This window comes from Solea senegalensis, linkage group LG15 (assembly GCF_019176455.1).
Source record: "Solea senegalensis isolate Sse05_10M linkage group LG15, IFAPA_SoseM_1, whole genome shotgun sequence".
Taxonomy (NCBI): Eukaryota; Metazoa; Chordata; class Actinopteri; order Pleuronectiformes; family Soleidae; genus Solea; species Solea senegalensis.
In genome coordinates, this window is record NC_058035.1 from 16,390,824 (window position 1) to 16,406,887 (window position 16,064).

Genomic DNA, 16,064 nt, shown 5'->3' on the forward strand with positions numbered 1-16,064 from the left:
TTGAGTTAAACCTCCTCACTTTTATTTTTCTGTCGTATTTTTTTAATAAGGTTCTGCTCCTGATGAAAGCTCAGCTCATATTTCCTTAAATGTTGAATTAATGAGGTAAATATTTGCAGTTCTATGAGTGTGTGAGGGTAATGTTTAGCTTCTATTAAAAACTACAAATCAAAAGAAGCAAATCAGTAAATTACTTGACGTGAAGGAAAAATATGGAGAAAATAAATCAGGGACACAGCAAGTTTTACATATACTTTGTTTTAATATTGAAAAAAAAACATCCTGTACGTCCTGTATCTAAACTTAACACCCTGATCGACTGGAGTTTGTTCTACAGGGGGAAATCATTTGTTCAAATCTAGATACAGTCACAGTTGAAAGTAGTTTTATTTTTTACTAAATCTGAATAGTCATCGCAGACCAACAAAGCTCTGTTAGTAAAGTTGAGGTTGAACTGTGGTGTGAGTAAACAGGGGCTCCAGTGGATTTCTAAGTTGTGTAATAAAGGTAAACAATGTCAAAAAAAAAGGAAAAATTCAGTCCAATATTTTGTTTTACAGGCTCAATATTTTATATATATATCATCATTTTATATCATTTTGCCTGGAGCCGTCATAATAATAGCATTCACACCAAATTGTTTGGATCTCAAGAAGTCAAATTAATATTTGGTAAAATAAAGTAAAGAGTAATACACTGAGCTGTTGGCTCACACAAATAACTTTAAATCATACATTTTGTTTAATTTCTTTTTAAAAGAAACCATATTTAGTTTTCACTTTTTCCCCATCATGCTTGTTCGCCTGCTCTGTCCTCACCAAATATCCTTAAAGGTCCCAAAAAGGGGCTTAAATCCTTCATTGTGAACTGAAGCAGGAGGATGTTACACTCACACACTCACACAAGCACCCACACACACACACACACACAGAGGAGGTGCAGCACTTCTTGGACTGTGCTGGTTTGTTCCTCGGCTCTTCAGAAGTGTTTCCATCGGATGGCGGAGAAGATGGCGTGGATGAAGTAGAGGAGTGTGGCCAAGAAGGCGAACACCTGGCACACACACACAAATTCATTTCTGTTATAATAATCTGGTACATTAATTACTGGTATAGTTTGTACCTTTAACCCACACCAGTAAAAGAGCACACATCACACCAGTTTTAGCAGAATTGTGTTGACTCCCAGTTCATCCCAGGATTCTTTACTTACTTAATATTTGATATTTTCAAAAGACATCATTGGTCACGCCCACAGTCATGTTAAAAGCTGTGGTGTGTAACCTGTGTTTTGTCATCATATCGGTGTTTAGGCGTTGTGTTGCCAGGCAACGTCCCCCAATGCTACAATACAGGAAGTGATTCATTTGATGTCGAGACAGAAAGAGGCAACATTGCGCGATTAAAAAAAGACGGCCACAAGAGTTCTGGTCATTCAGCTGTTTGATTGGATAAATGCGTCTTGTCCCCGCCCGCCCCTGCGCTGCGGCTGTATACCGACAAACACTCCCTCAGTCTGATGTGATTAAGCCAGTTTTTGCATGAAAAACGCAGCGTACAATTAATGTTTTATTAATGTTTTATTAATACTGTCATATTATATTCACTGCAACGACTGCAACGACGACAAAAAAAAAAAAAAAATTGTATTGCACTTATGACTAGCACTTCATAGTTTGTTCTACTTGAAGCTCTTACTTACTTCTAGCTCTTATTTGTACCCAAATGGTTAAATGCACTTTTGTAAGTCGCTTTGGATAAAAGCGTCTGCTAAATGACATGTAATGTAATGTAATGTAATGTAACGTGAGCATTCATATCTTGTCTAAATCTTGGCAACCCATGATGCAATATCTTTTTTTTTTTTCAGGACATGTTGCCAGACATCAATGACTGTTAATCAGTAACTCAGTAAATAGTTATTAAAATAAACAGTCATTGACAGAAACAAACAGCTCTCACCACTGCAGCAATGTAGGTCCGATAGGTTTTAACTGTGCCAAAGCTTTTCATTCCCATGGTGATGTAAGCCAGGATCACACCAGCACTGAGGTAGAAGAACGCTGCCAGGCCGTGGTAAGCAAAGTCCTGCACACACAAAACACACACGAGACAAAAATGTCACAACATGGCCACGTACCAGCATTCTTTCCCCTCTTTTTTTAGAAAAAATAAACAAAATGTATAAATAAATCTGTTGCTCTTACAGCTGCAGCCCAGCGAGAGCTGTTCCTGTGACACCCAGCCATGAAGATGATCACCCAGAGGAAGGTCATGACGAAGCAGAAGACTGAGACGAACATCACCCAGCCCAGAGGGTTCTGCGGGTCCACGTGTGTCGATGCCACCAGGATCCACACCAGACCACCAAACACCTGCAGAGAGCGAGGACAAGGTGGGAGATGTTTTATTTTAGGGAAAACGTCTAATTGTGGTTCCACTGACATATTTTGCCGTTATAATCAAAATACTATTTCATAAAAGAGATGAATTGTTTCAAACATTTAACTGCATCATTTCAAATTGTGACATAGATTTTAAAGTGATTCACTAAAGTTCAAACCGACCATCAGAATGAGGAAGAAAGTGGACTTCAGTGACTTTGAACCAAGTTTATAATAGTTTAAGATTTTTCCTTAGTTTTAGTTTTTTAAAAAATGTGCTTTTAAAGAAGGTTTGCTAGTTTTTATTGTTTTATGTTTTTGTTTTTTTGTAATACGGATATTTGCCAGGTACTAGATTCAAGTATTGTGTCATAAAAACTCAACAAAAGATGCCATTTTAACCCTTAGTGCTCACACAGCACAGATCCGTGCCGTAGGTGCACCCTTGGTTAAATGGCCGTGATAATAATACACAACTCGTTCTATTATAAAAAATAAATACACTTCTTGTGAACCCAAACATGAATTCTCATTCTCATATCGGTGAAAAACAAACGCATTATTGTACAAAACCAAACCACCGGCAGTAAAACTTTTGTACCCAGTTTGCTTGTACAAGGAGAGAACGGTGAGAACACACCCTCCATTGAAGAAATCCTAATAAACTGTAGGTTAAACAGGTGGAGCTGAATGTTTTGTTTTATAAGAGGCATATAGAAACTGAACATGAGATAATCATCTGCGGCTTTGTGACTGAACAGTGTTATCGTGGGATTGTGACACGCGGTGGACGGCCAGTTCAATCTTTAATCTTTAATCTGAAAAGCTCTAAAATGTGCATTTCTATGTTGAATAACGGATGTTGAAAAGGAGAAGGATTTAAAAGAAACTTGTAAGTGACACCATGATTTTTTTTTTCTTTTTAAGTTGCTGATTGTACGTTGTACATTCCAAACCACACCCGTCTGGGGTCATGAACCTGATTTACTCTCAATCTTTAATCTTTTTCTGTTGTGTTTCAAGGCCTCTTGGACATGAAATCGTGTGTCAGGATATTTCCCTGACTTTATACGTAGCTTTTTGTGTATTGCGCTGTCATTAACCCATGTTTTTTGTATTTGACAATAACAGATGTATGGAAAGATGCAGCAAGAACTAGTCAAAATGATCAATGATGTGATTTTTGGATGAAAACATGATTCAAACTGGTGACAAAAAAAAAAAGAAAAGAAGTCCCTGTGCAGGTTAGGCTTCCTTCATAGACCATTATTTAGACTCGGACAGAGCAGGGGCGTGACAGGTCACCTGTGATGTTGATTAAACACTGCATGGATGCAGGCAGTGTTATGTAGCTACACACGCATTAAACAAACACTATTTGTTCAAAAGTTTAAAAGCTTCAGTTTGACTGTGGCCAGAAAAACTGTGTATTAAAAACTGAAAATGAACACAAAGTCATGTTGACTCCTGTGCATGAACTCTCCCGCTTTAATTCCTGTTTCCTGGCGTAAACGCTGAGCTCAGGTCGGGTGGTGTTTCGTTTGCCGGGTTATCAATGCAGAGTGTTTACCCGAGTCACAGCAAACTGAGCAAATGAAGTAACCTGATTCAACACTGATCTGTGCAAAGTTTCAAGAGTTTTTATGCACGTTAACCCCTTCAAAAATGACGGACTGATACTAATCTGAAGAAAAACAATAGATTCCTCATAGAATTTGTGCTGTTTCAGCCCCTGGCTTTCGTGCTCAGGTCCTAATATTTGCTCATTATGTTACTCAAATGCCTTGAGGGCTGCGATATAACATAAAAGATAAATAATGCTGTCATCACTGTTTGATTGTGCTGGAAGATGTGATATAGTAAGTCCTTCGATAATGATTATAGGAAATGGAATCTGGTCTCTTCAAAAGTGAATCCGTTGGTTTAGCTGATGTAAAGGTAATCTCCAAGTGTCAGACAAAATCTGTTTTTCGTGTAGAACTTCATTTGAAATTGTTAATGCACTATTTTAACATGCAGTAAACTGTAAATAACTCCCAGATATTAGAAAAATGGGCAAAACAGGCCATTTTTCTGTCCCTTTTATGGTTAAAATAAGCAAAATCAAGAGTATGTGTAGCAATAAGGGGTTAAATAACTCAAATCGGCACTTGTTTTTGATGTTTTCATTACAGTGAAATGATTGTGTCACACAAAAAAGAAACCACAGTAAAATTCCACAGTCAGAATCACTTTTACTGTATTTACTGCTGCACCCTCAGATGTCCCGTAAAACTTGCTGCAGAGGATGAATCACCCACTGTCTCACCAGGGATTATTGTTGTCACTTAATACTCTACTTTATATACTTTATGAAATCCCGAGCAGATTACGGTCATGATATGTATGAAACATATCGCGTGTGTCAACCTGACTTAAAACGAAACTTCAGTGAGTCACTCGGAGAGACAGTGAGTTAGCTGATAGAGATAAAGAGATGTTACATTTGGACCATAAACCGTTAGAGGGCAAAAGAAAGGATAAATAAATCAACTGAAATGACGCAGTTTAATAATGGGAATACAAATAAAACAAAAAAGTGAACTAACTTTTGTTTTGTTTTTTTAAACATGATTGTAAATGCCTCTGATGGCTCAAAAATAAAATCTATTCTCTCAGAGACTTGATTGACTATATATCTGCAGCATATGTGTGTGCACATAATCACACACACGTCTGTATATTGGCTCATTTTCACTTTTCTGATTTGATTCAAGGAAAATGTGTTATTTTCAGCATTTTTCCCAAAGATTCAGGGTTAGGTATCAGATGCAATCACTTCTTTTATGAGATCAGATTCCAGGCTTATTCCCTCCTCTTTGAGCCAGTTGGAGCTTGGGCTGACATCCGTTTTACGATTTGGTGTTAATTTTGCTGATCTATATTTTTATGCTGTAGATTAAGATTAATTGGTTTAGTAGCTGTTAATTGCTATTTGAATATTACTTACTGCTGTTGTGATAAACCCAGCTCTGTCCTCTCTCCTTCCTCCTGCCAGAGCACTCATTTAATATTGTACATTCTACACTGACTGCCTGTGTCCTTTATTGACTTGGTTACATGAAGAAATTGTTCATAAATGACTGTTGTTCTCTGTCCAGTGACATCAAACGAACCTATTTGATGTCCTCCTTAATACATTTCCTGGGGTGAAATTCTCCAGGTGGCGTTGTCTCAAACTTGCAAACTCATCCCGGTCACAATGGGTGCATTGAGTGCAGCTGGACACTGAAGTGTCACTGTAGTGTGTGGTAAAGCAGTTTTATCCCATGGACATTAATAAATCCTCTCCTAAATGAGTCCATTTGTCTAAATAAAGCTTTTATAGTGTTTTGAAGATAAATTTGTACACACACAAATATCCGAAAGATCCAAAATGATCTCCTTTACGTTGCATCTGAACCATTTTACACTTTTCAGTGAAAATAAAATATACTTGTTTCCTTTTAGCCTATTTAGTCTTTGGTTTGTTGCCTATTTCAATGCCGCTCTGAAAGCATTCACTGCACAGATCTGCAGATTACAGATGCCCATATTATTCATAACCCGTCCTGCAGTGTAAATAAAAAGTGATCAACCACAAGTGATGGGCCTGAGTAGCTGTGTGTTGCCAGCGATAACGGGGCCACTTTCTTTTGTCATCATTCCCAAAAGAAGAGACTTGGCCGCATTCTTCCGTAGATTAGCAGCACACATACAATATGAGTGAAATGTGAGCTGTAAAAAGATGCACGGGCTCCTCCCATGTAAGAAATGTGTTTTCTGTCAACTCCCATTTCACCATCATTTTGGAAATCACTTTCAAACCCAGTCCTTAACTAGACATTCTGGATTTAGAGGTTTGCAAAAAATAAAACTGGTATTTTCTGTATTTAATCAGGGCATACATATATATATATATATATATATTACACATTTAAGTTGATCTGTTAACTATAATAGTCTTAACACTCACTCTCTGCATAGGGTGATAGGCGGGGTCACACTGTGGACAGTTTTCCAGTCCATGACGGGGACACACATAGAGACAAACCACCATCCACTCTCACCTATGGTCAATTTAGAGTGCCCAATTTACCTAATCCCCATATTGCATGGCTTTGTATTGTGGGAGTAAACTGGAGAACCCGCGGGGTATATGTGTATATATGTATGTATACGTATATGTATATGTATATGTATATATATATATATATATATGTATATATATATACATATACATATACATACATATATATATAAAAAAAAGATAATTATTATTGTTATCAAATTTACTGTTTTACAAAAAAATAGTAAAGTGCATGATTATTAATATTATTATTTCTTGATTAAGATGTCAAATTATAGTTATTTACTTGCATTCATGAACAGAAAAAATAATTTTAGTCCTCGAAGCCCAGTGAGCCGAGTCAAATTTGGGTATAAAAAGGTGAATTCAGTTTTTTATTTGCCAAATCAATAAATAAAGTTTTTGAAAGATTTTTTAAAATGATTATTTTTTCTAATTTTTATGGGAATATGTTGTTTAATATATATATACATATATATATATATATATATATATACATACATAAATATGTATATATATATATATATGAATGTTGTATATAGAAATCAATATCTGTCTGCTGAATTACAAATAAATACTAATGAAGCGTCCCATCCTGTTATTGTCCACTCACCAGTTCAGGCAGGTAAAATATGTCCGGCACTGTGGTGCAGATGCCCGCGCCGCTGGGCAGACTCCCCATGGATTGAGTGGTTGCAGCCATGTCTGTCTGTTCCTTCACCCGGAGTGTGAACGACCGTCTGTCTGCTGTGAACTAACGGAGCAGCAGCAGGTGTCTCTCTGATCCTTACAGCAAGGCCAAACCTGTTCTGCCACACTGTGGTAAGAGATACCTTTATACCTCTGCACAAACCAGACACACCCTGTGAAACTTACTCACCTGAGGCCACCTACTGCTTAACGTGAGTATGTGACCTGTGAAAGAATTTTCACAGGAGGAATTTTGTGCCCATGGGCTACAGCAAAACCTGTGCGTCTGTGTTTCTTTGTTGTGAAAACTCAACTTCATGGCCCTCGCTTTGTGTGAGCGGAGGCTCTGCTTGCATTGCACGCACAAGCACCTGCAACAGAAGGCTCCTTCAAAGTAAAGGTCTTGATAAATCCACAGTTGTGGAGACTCCGCCTCTTCAGTGTACAGTAATTAAAGAAACATATTTAAAATGATGATTAGACTACGATGTGTATAGATCGAGACAATAGTTGATCTCAAATAATATTTTGACACACATTAAAGCTGTAGTAAAAAGGTCAAATGTGAATGGACCATTGTTGCTCACTTCAATTCAGCCATCAGCTTTCACACATTCCCCTTCTGCAAACAACAACAAAAATGGATGGCAAATATAAGAAGACATCCTCCAACTTAAGGTGTTGGTATACTTCCACGCACAGCGCATGACGTGAATTTACGTGAAAAGGTTGTTCATACATTATGGAGGAACTGGACTAAAGCAGACAAACTGCTCTGGACCACGTTAAGAACAACAACAACAAATACAAAACAAATACTCCATTTTATATGTTCCCATGCTTCTGAAGTTTATTGCAAAACCACTGTATGACTTTTCACTTCCAGATAATAGGATAATACATAATATAAAATGAAGGTACACTTGCGTGACTGGACAGATTCCAGTAGCCTTATATGTACAAGTATCATAGAAAAAGTGGGTTTATTACAAGGGATTGGATTGTTGTTGTTGTTTTTTAAAGAATAAAGAGCCAAACTAACACCTTTTAACAGACTAATAATAAGCAACAGGTATATGGTATAGAAAAGTCATGCTCATATCTGTTTTCGACTGAACGTATACGTGTGAACGTGTCGAGCATCTTCACTTAGCTGAACAGTAAAACCACAATCCTAATTCTGTCACTGTATGAAAGTGAAATCATGGAAAATATTTACATGCTGAAATCTTCGGGAGGTTTCTCATGAAAATGCAAATAAAAAAACAGCGAGTCATGTGGAAACATACTTCCATATGCGACATGAAAAAAACTGAAAATAACAATCATTAAAAAAGACACGGTCAAAGTGGGGGGAATTGTTATTATTGTTATTGTACTTTTGGTTTTGGTTCAGCGTTAACATGGAGGACACACGTGGGAAGTCTTCAGATGTTTCTGCTTTTTTGTTTTCGTCAAAACCCACGTATGCCTATTCTACACCACTGCAAGACCTTTCTGGCACGGGAACAGATGATGAAGGTGGAGCAACCACTCTGTCCTCAGTCGATTCCCAATTGCTCCGTTTCACATGCAAATATCCACATTAGTGTAGACGCAGTATTAAAGGAATGTCCCTTTCATTTACATGAAATAATTATGACAGTATGTTGATATAAAAATGTGAAACGTTTTGGGGTCATTGACTATTTAACTGTTAGTTTTACATTTATCATCTTTGACATTCGTGATCATTCGAGCATTTATATGATTAAGATGAGAGTAAATTGTTGCAACTTGTCAACTTCTGCACCGCTGACCAGACCAAGGAACATCAGCAACCTGCTCGATTTCCATTCATTTATTTGATATTCTACCACACTAGTAAAAAAAAAAACATGTTTTTTTTATCATTGCACATCAAAATAAAAAAAGTGTTTGGTCCAGTGACTCCTCAGCTGGTTACTCGGTTCCTTCTCGGTCAGGCTGGCGTGTCGTTTTAGGATCTCTTCCATCGGATGGCAGAGAAAATGGCGTGGAGGAAGTAGAGGAGTGTGGCCACGTAAGACATCACCTGAGAACACACAAACACAAGAAGGAGGATTGTCACCTGGAGGTAAACAGGTCAAAAGAGTTGTCACCAAGTGGCGTTAGAATCTGAACGTCCTGAATCGTGATTTTACCAACACTATGTTGACATTTTGCAAATTATTACAATTATTACTTTCATACAATCAGGTGACTTGTAATATAATTGTTTTTTATCTTTAATTTATGTCAAATGAAAATAATTTCACCTTCATTTTACACACTTAAACTTCACCTTAGCTTGAAAGCTATTTTAGTTTTTAATACTTGATTTCATGCAGATTCTCTGTAAAGTTAGAATGGAAAATTATTTTCCAGAGAGAAAATCAAAAAGGAAAATGCCAGGTCTGTACAATTATTGAGAATTAAAAAAAACAAGTTTCATTTTTAAATCTTAAATCTGTGTGTGTGTGTGTGTGTGTGTGTGTTGTACATCATACCACTGCAGCGATATCCAGCCGGTAGAATTTAAGATTTTCATCCACAGGTGGTAAAATCGTGAGCGCCGCTTTCCCAATGGTGACAATCGCCAAAGCCACCGAAGCGCCGAGGTAGAAGACCGCAGCCACAAAATGATAACCTGTATCCTGCAGAGGGAGGTGGAGGGGGAGGTGCTTATTAACAAGTTATTCACTTTAATAAAAAGAGACCAGTGTCTTCCTACAAGAGTGGAGAATCAATTTGGTTCAGAATGACAAAAGCATTGATCAAATACAATAAGTACATTGAGGTATGTATATTGTGTCAATGTGTTCCTATAACTACTGTTAACCATTAGTTCTATTAGCCAATCAGCAGTTGGTGGGTGTGTCTAACCAGGGCGGGCCAGATGCTGCTCTGATTTGCTCCACAGAGGAAGATGAAGAACCACAGCGTTGTCATGACGAAGCAGAAGACGGACACGAACATCACCCAGCCCTGAGGATTGTCCGGCGAGACGTAAGTCGATGCCACCAAGATCCACACCAAACCTCCAAACACCTGCGGGAGATGGGGGGATGGTGCTTTTGTTAGTTAGAGTCCGTTTTTATCATACACATCATATACATCTAGTTTCTATGGTAACATGACTGCAGTAGAGTCAGTAGTGCACTGAAGTTCCATCGGGTCATTTGCATGAAACAAATTTAACATAAAGTTGCGGTAAAAGTAGAACTTCCGACGTTTTCAGTGATTTCATCAATCGTTGTGGTCTGTGTTTGTTTATAAAGCGCTTTTCTAGTCTTGACGACCACCTTCCACATCTCCAGGCGACAGGAATAGATTTGTCGTGCTGAAAACATGATGTTTCTCCTACAATACTGTACAGGGTGGACTAACATTCAAATTTGATTATGGTTAGAGGTGAGAGGTTGTGTTTGGGGTTAACAGCGATGGTTAGGGCTAGTGTAAGGAAGGCTACATCTAATCCCCACTATGCTCCACAGTTCAGATCGTTCCAAAACAAACAATCTGTACCTTCCCTTTTTTGGCACTCTAAAGGGAGGAGCTAGACACACTGCAGTCTGTGAATTGGTTGACCGAGAATCATCACTTCTGTGCATCAATGGGAAAAGAATGGGGAAAAACTAATATAACATGCAAACAAAGCTTGTCTTCTTCTTGTGATAAACAGCCACATGCCAAGAAGAAAGAACACACCGGGGCTGGAAGCACTCCACATTGTTTGTCCTTTGTTTGCCGTGTCACATTCTTCTTTTTCATTGACTGTACTGGTGGTCTGCACTGTCTATGATGTCATGTATTTAGGTCTACACACCCAAATGTGGAAACACAAGCCAGATCAGGGTTTACCTTTTCAACTCAGACTGTAGCTGGATGAATTGCACTGGCTCTGCGCTTGGTGGAAACATAACTTTCAGTGCCTCTATTTTTATCCTCATTTACCAAAATAACTGGCCATTTTTGGCACCCTTCCCTTGGGGTACCAGAGTAAAATGGTATGGAGAGGGTGGAGCTAAACTGGCTCAAACCACGACAGACAGCCGATTAGGCTTCGGATAAACGTTGCTCCCTTGCAATCGGTGTAAACATCCCATGGAAGTCAAGACAAATGCATAAATGCATTCATTCAAAGCTTTGACGTCTCATAGAAACAGACACAAATCGGGCAGGAAAAAAAATGCATGTTCGCCATTGTTTGTCGGTTGTGTCACGTTCACTGTCATCTTTTGTTGTCGTCGCACTGGTATGACCTCACGCTGCTTGACTTTCAGGGACACAGCCCACACCTCGCCCACCAAGTCCAGGTAGACTGACCCAGAGCTTTACCATTCCCAACCATACCGTACTGTACTGAACCGAACCGTACTATGATGAAAACACAGCAGTGTCCCAGACTGTCACAGGCAACAGAAATGGGAATCTACTGCATCTACAAGTGCAGCTCTTTCTTATACTTTGGAAAGTGTTGGCAGGGTCAAATGACAAGTGCACACACACACACAATGCTGTCACTCAAATGTAGTTTCAGTCTTCCTCCTCCTTTGGCAAACAGTCTGCTTCAAAGAGTCTTTGGCATTTTAATAGGCCATTGTTCACTGATAAGAATGTGAAATCCTTTAACCATAAACACTGTGTAATAAGGTTTCCTTTTGATGTTCTCTTTACATTGTTATTACACAATACAACTTTCGGTCTTTATATGACAAAAGACACTGGCGTCAATACTACAAGAATATTCCAGCCGAATTCCAGCCCATCGTCTGTGTCAATAGCGACACATGTGCTTTCCTCTGCTGCGACATGTTGAAGTGTTTGCTGTCACACAGGCCTTTTGTGCATTGATTCATGCAGGTGTTTCGGATGTTTTGTCTCAGCCAATCAGCTCTCAGCTCTCAGGTATAAGGTGTGCAGGAGCGGCGCTTTAACAAACACTTGCAGAGCCTTATTCAGACTGAAGGCCGCTCTGTTTGTCAGAGAGGAAAACGACACATAAATCCCGGGGGACCAAAAGCATAAATACCCAAACTCCACTGAATAATAATAAGTAAAGCTTAATTTAGTCAGAATTGATCTCAGTGAGGGAGTTTGAGTCAATTTTGAAGGATTGAGAGGATAAATCCCTTGACTGATGTGACGACTGAAGTGTTGGCAAATTCGTTTTGGAAAGTGCACGTGTACCATCATTGCTTCTGTCCTCGATCCTGTGTCACATAATGTTTGGATACCGTGCTTTTACCCGTTTGTTGTGTGTAACGTTCGCTCTGACCACATGCCAAAGAATGTGCCACGCCCTGTATTAACCGTCTTCTTTCCATTACTGTGTTAAAACGTGCAGCATAAAAATCTGCACTATAGAGTGCCTTATGTCCCTTTTTTTCCAGCCTAACCTAGACAATCTCACCAACTATTTAAATCAAAACGTTTTAAATCGCATTGATTTTTTGAAGTTTGGGAATACGACACAGTTCAAAGTTCACTTCACAAAAAGGAAAAGGAAGAACAATCTTTGTGACTTCCGCACAACTATTGCTGCCTTACATCACTACTAAAAATGCGATATCAAACGAATCGTAACTTTGACTCAACAACACATAAGAAGAACAAAGAAAACTACGCTTTTTTTAAAGCCTGAATATGTGACCTATAAACACACACCCTCATACACAACGTGCCGCGTGAGCACGAACGGTTAAATAACAATAAAAGTGTTTCAGCAAGCCGCCTTTGAGTTGACAACAATTACTAATTCTTATATTATTATGTAAAGAATATTTATACTACTATCGTGAAAAGAACATTTAAGCGTCGTGTATCGTCGTCCTCTGTTATTCACCTTAAAAAAGCGAATAAGAAACAGAGGAAAGTAAACACCTGAGGCAACTGTTCATTTCAGTGACAACACTGAAGTGCTTTAGTTTGTTCAAATATTATTCTAAACTGTCACATGCTGTGGGTTCAGCAAACATTACATATACTGTACCTCTTATCTGGACTGATCCATATCAGGCTGACATGGTCTACATTCATATCATAGCAACATGTGTAGACATCAACTGCAGCTAAAAGGGAACTGGAGTGAAGCCAGTTCAATTTTTTTTTATCAAAAATCCATCTTTGAAGTATTGAATACTTTTTGCCAGAAGACTGTGAAGTGCTTGCAGCTTATTGGTTCAACCGCAAGTGGTTTATTTGACTGATTTTGAAACCTTAAAGGATCTATTTGACCTAAGACAGTTTTACCTACTTCTTTTTCTTTGACCTAAGACAGTTTTACCAACTTCTTTTTCTTTCTTTTTTTTTTTTTTAAAGTCAAAGTCAAAGTTTCTTTATTTGTCTTGGACAAGAGGACCATGCAGCAGTGCAATAAAAAGACATACAAACGTAATAAATAGGTGGAGATAAACTTAAATACAGCAGCAGGAGAAAAGCAAAAACATGACTATTTAAATTTAAATTTAAATTTATTTTGCCATTATACAATCATTTCTGAAGAAGAACTGGAGTTATAGTCTCGCTTTGTAAACTGTTCACTCTCCTGCACCAAAGTCCATAGAGAAAATCACAGATTTTAGCCCATGGGAACATGGACGTTTGGAAGTCTGCAAGTTTTTCAAACCATTCTTTTGAGCAAAGGATTACAAACGTTAAAATCACATTTTTAGCACCGCGTGTGGTGAATGAACGGGAGATGAGCTTGAGGCGCACGCGTCCTTTGAAGATGGTCACACGAAAACTCTACGACAAGTTTGTTCAAATACCGTTGGTGCGAATTTGACAAAATCACCAAAAAAATGGCCGATCGACCCAAGATGGTGGACTTCCTGTTGGGTTTGGATCCTGGTCAAAATTTTTTCTTCATCCCAATGTGTAGCCATATTCGTGCACGTACCATAATTGTGCTGTTCAGGGTGAATTTGGACAGGGGGCGGTGCACTTATTGGCCCCTCCCGCAAGGCCTCAAATGATTATTTCAAGGAATAATAATAAGAAAAAGAATTCCTTGCATATAATAGGGTTCTACGCACCTTGTGCTCGAATCCTAATAACTGATGGATTAACAACCTTTGGTAGAGTTACCATCATCCCTTACTTTCTTTAAGACCAACACAGCCTGATTATTTTACAGTCATGGGTTATATTGTCACTGGATTATTCCTTTATTGTGCAGCCTATAGTGTGAGAAGCCTATAGCTTGAAGTGTTTGTGTAAAATCATGGCCAACTCAAATAGCACTCCATTTTGGCTCATGGTTTGCAGCTTTCAGTGCTGCTTTTTCTGAAAAAGGGACAGCATGTGGTTTCCATGTTTGGTATCATTTTATCTGTTGAACCGATGGGTTTGAAATAGTAAACGCACATTTCTTCTTCTTGTCCACCGGTAATTTCCATTGGAGAAAAATGACACTGAACAAAAACCTGCCAAGCCTGTCCCTGGCATATCCTCTCTGCCCTTTATGTTTATTATTCTCTTTATATATTTGTGATGGTTTAGATTTACAGTGCAAACTTCAAACACTGTCATTTCCACTTCCATGCCTGAGCCTGAAGATGATTTTATTTTATTTTTTTTTAAAAGTGCACTTGCCAGCAGGAAAAAAAAAAGACCCGAGCCAGCAGTGCCCGTGCCTGGTTTAGATTTACACTTCCCTCTGCAACTAAAGCTGTTTTTCCACCTGTGTCACTCAGATTTAATCTTCACAGTCCCTTGTATGGAAATGTAAATAGTCTGCTCTCGTTCCAGAGTGGCTTGTTTAAGCGAGAGTGTTTGCTGTTGTTATTACAGTTTAGATTATCTTTTTTTTTATTGTAGCAGTTTAAGGATCACAATAATGTCTGTACATTGCAACAAAAATATAGGCCGTCTCTGTTAACATAAGAATAAACACAGTAGGTGATAAAATGCATCACAGCCAACATGACATTTTCAACGATCCACCTTTCATATAGTGACATATTTAAAGCTCTACTGTGACATATTTTTAGCAGGGATAAATGTTTCTTAATTTACCAATAAGATGAAAGAATAAGCACAACATCTTATTGCCAACATCTCAGGTCGCTGTTTCCTGTTGCTATGGAAACGTTTGCTTTCTGTTAGTATAAGAAGGGTTGCCTAGCCTTCTGAACAACAAGAATTAGTACTACAAAGCAAAAGTCATTAAGAAGAAAGAAAGAAAGAATAATAGCTACAGTATGAGAGGTTTTCGCTGAAAACTTTTAGTTTTGGGAGCTGAGATCAAACTGATCAACTCCACTAATCATTGTGGTTGGTCCTTCTGCTCCATGTTGGCTCCCTCAGCAAACACTGGCAGATCCCTATCTAAACTAAGAATTTTACCTTAGTGAGGTAATGAGGAGGTGGTAGCTATACGAGGCATATTAAAAAAAAAAGAACAATTAAATAAACAAATGAGGAACTCACAAACTCGGGGATGAAGAACAGGTCAGGAATGGAAGTGAAGATCCTGCCACCTGTGGGCAGAACATCACCGGAGGTGGTGGAAGCCATAGTCCAAAATACTTTGTGCGCACAAATGTGTGATGTCGTGCAGAATGAGACGCATAACCTGTTTTAATCTGCTTTTTAAAGGCTGTCTTCCTCTCCTCTTCCATTCTGCACCTCCCTCCTCTGCTGCACCTACTCATCCATCCCTCTGGTTGAAAGTACCAGTTTGACGAGTGGTTTTGGCTTTGTTTGTGCAGCAAGATGACGTTCCTGTGCCCTCCGTGTTTGTGTGTCTGTGTGTGTGTGTGTGTGTACGCATGCCCTCATATGTTCACAGTGTGTGCGGGTCTATACATGGCAACAACCTGGTTTACATACACACAAACAAAGTGATTGTGAGGCATTGAAATAGTGTTTGAGATGATG

The 16,064-nt window shown here is 38.6% G+C and overlaps 2 protein-coding genes across 2 annotated transcripts; both read right to left on the reverse strand.

Moving 5' to 3' along the window:
- Positions 1–242: 242 nt before the first annotated feature.
- Positions 243–7,501, reverse strand: LOC122781751 (myelin and lymphocyte protein-like). Its single transcript, XM_044045730.1, has 4 exons — positions 7,105–7,501; positions 2,207–2,374; positions 1,962–2,087; positions 243–1,053 (listed from the first exon to the last, which is right to left on the reverse strand). Exons 1-4 carry the CDS (start codon positions 7,192–7,194, stop codon positions 979–981), a joined length of 459 nt encoding a protein of 152 aa, XP_043901665.1. The 5' UTR covers positions 7,195–7,501; the 3' UTR covers positions 243–978.
- Positions 7,502–8,004: 503 nt separating this feature from the next.
- On the reverse strand, positions 8,005–15,765 carry LOC122781750 (myelin and lymphocyte protein-like). Its single transcript, XM_044045729.1, has 4 exons — positions 15,615–15,765; positions 10,065–10,229; positions 9,689–9,835; positions 8,005–9,234 (listed from the first exon to the last, which is right to left on the reverse strand). Exons 1-4 carry the CDS (start codon positions 15,699–15,701, stop codon positions 9,160–9,162), a joined length of 474 nt encoding a protein of 157 aa, XP_043901664.1. The 5' UTR covers positions 15,702–15,765; the 3' UTR covers positions 8,005–9,159.
- Positions 15,766–16,064: the final 299 nt, after the last annotated feature.

Coding starts and splice junctions, on each gene's coding strand:
- LOC122781750 (XM_044045729.1), bottom strand. CDS start 15,701: ATGGCTTCCACCACCTCCGGTGATGTTCTGCCCACAGGTGGCAGGATC. Junction 9,836..10,064: donor GCAGCATCTGGCCCGCCCTG/GTTAGACACACC, acceptor CTCCCTCTGCAG/GATACAGGTTATCATTTTGT. Junction 9,235..9,688: donor GGCTGGATATCGCTGCAGTG/GTATGATGTACA, acceptor GTGTGTTCTCAG/GTGATGTCTTACGTGGCCAC.
- LOC122781751 (XM_044045730.1), bottom strand. CDS start 7,194: ATGGCTGCAACCACTCAATCCATGGGGAGTCTGCCCAGCGGCGCGGGC. Junction 2,375..7,104: donor TATTTTACCTGCCTGAACTG/GTGAGTGGACAA, acceptor CGCTCTCTGCAG/GTGTTTGGTGGTCTGGTGTG. Junction 2,088..2,206: donor GCTCTCGCTGGGCTGCAGCT/GTAAGAGCAACA, acceptor TTGTGTGTGCAG/GACTTTGCTTACCACGGCCT.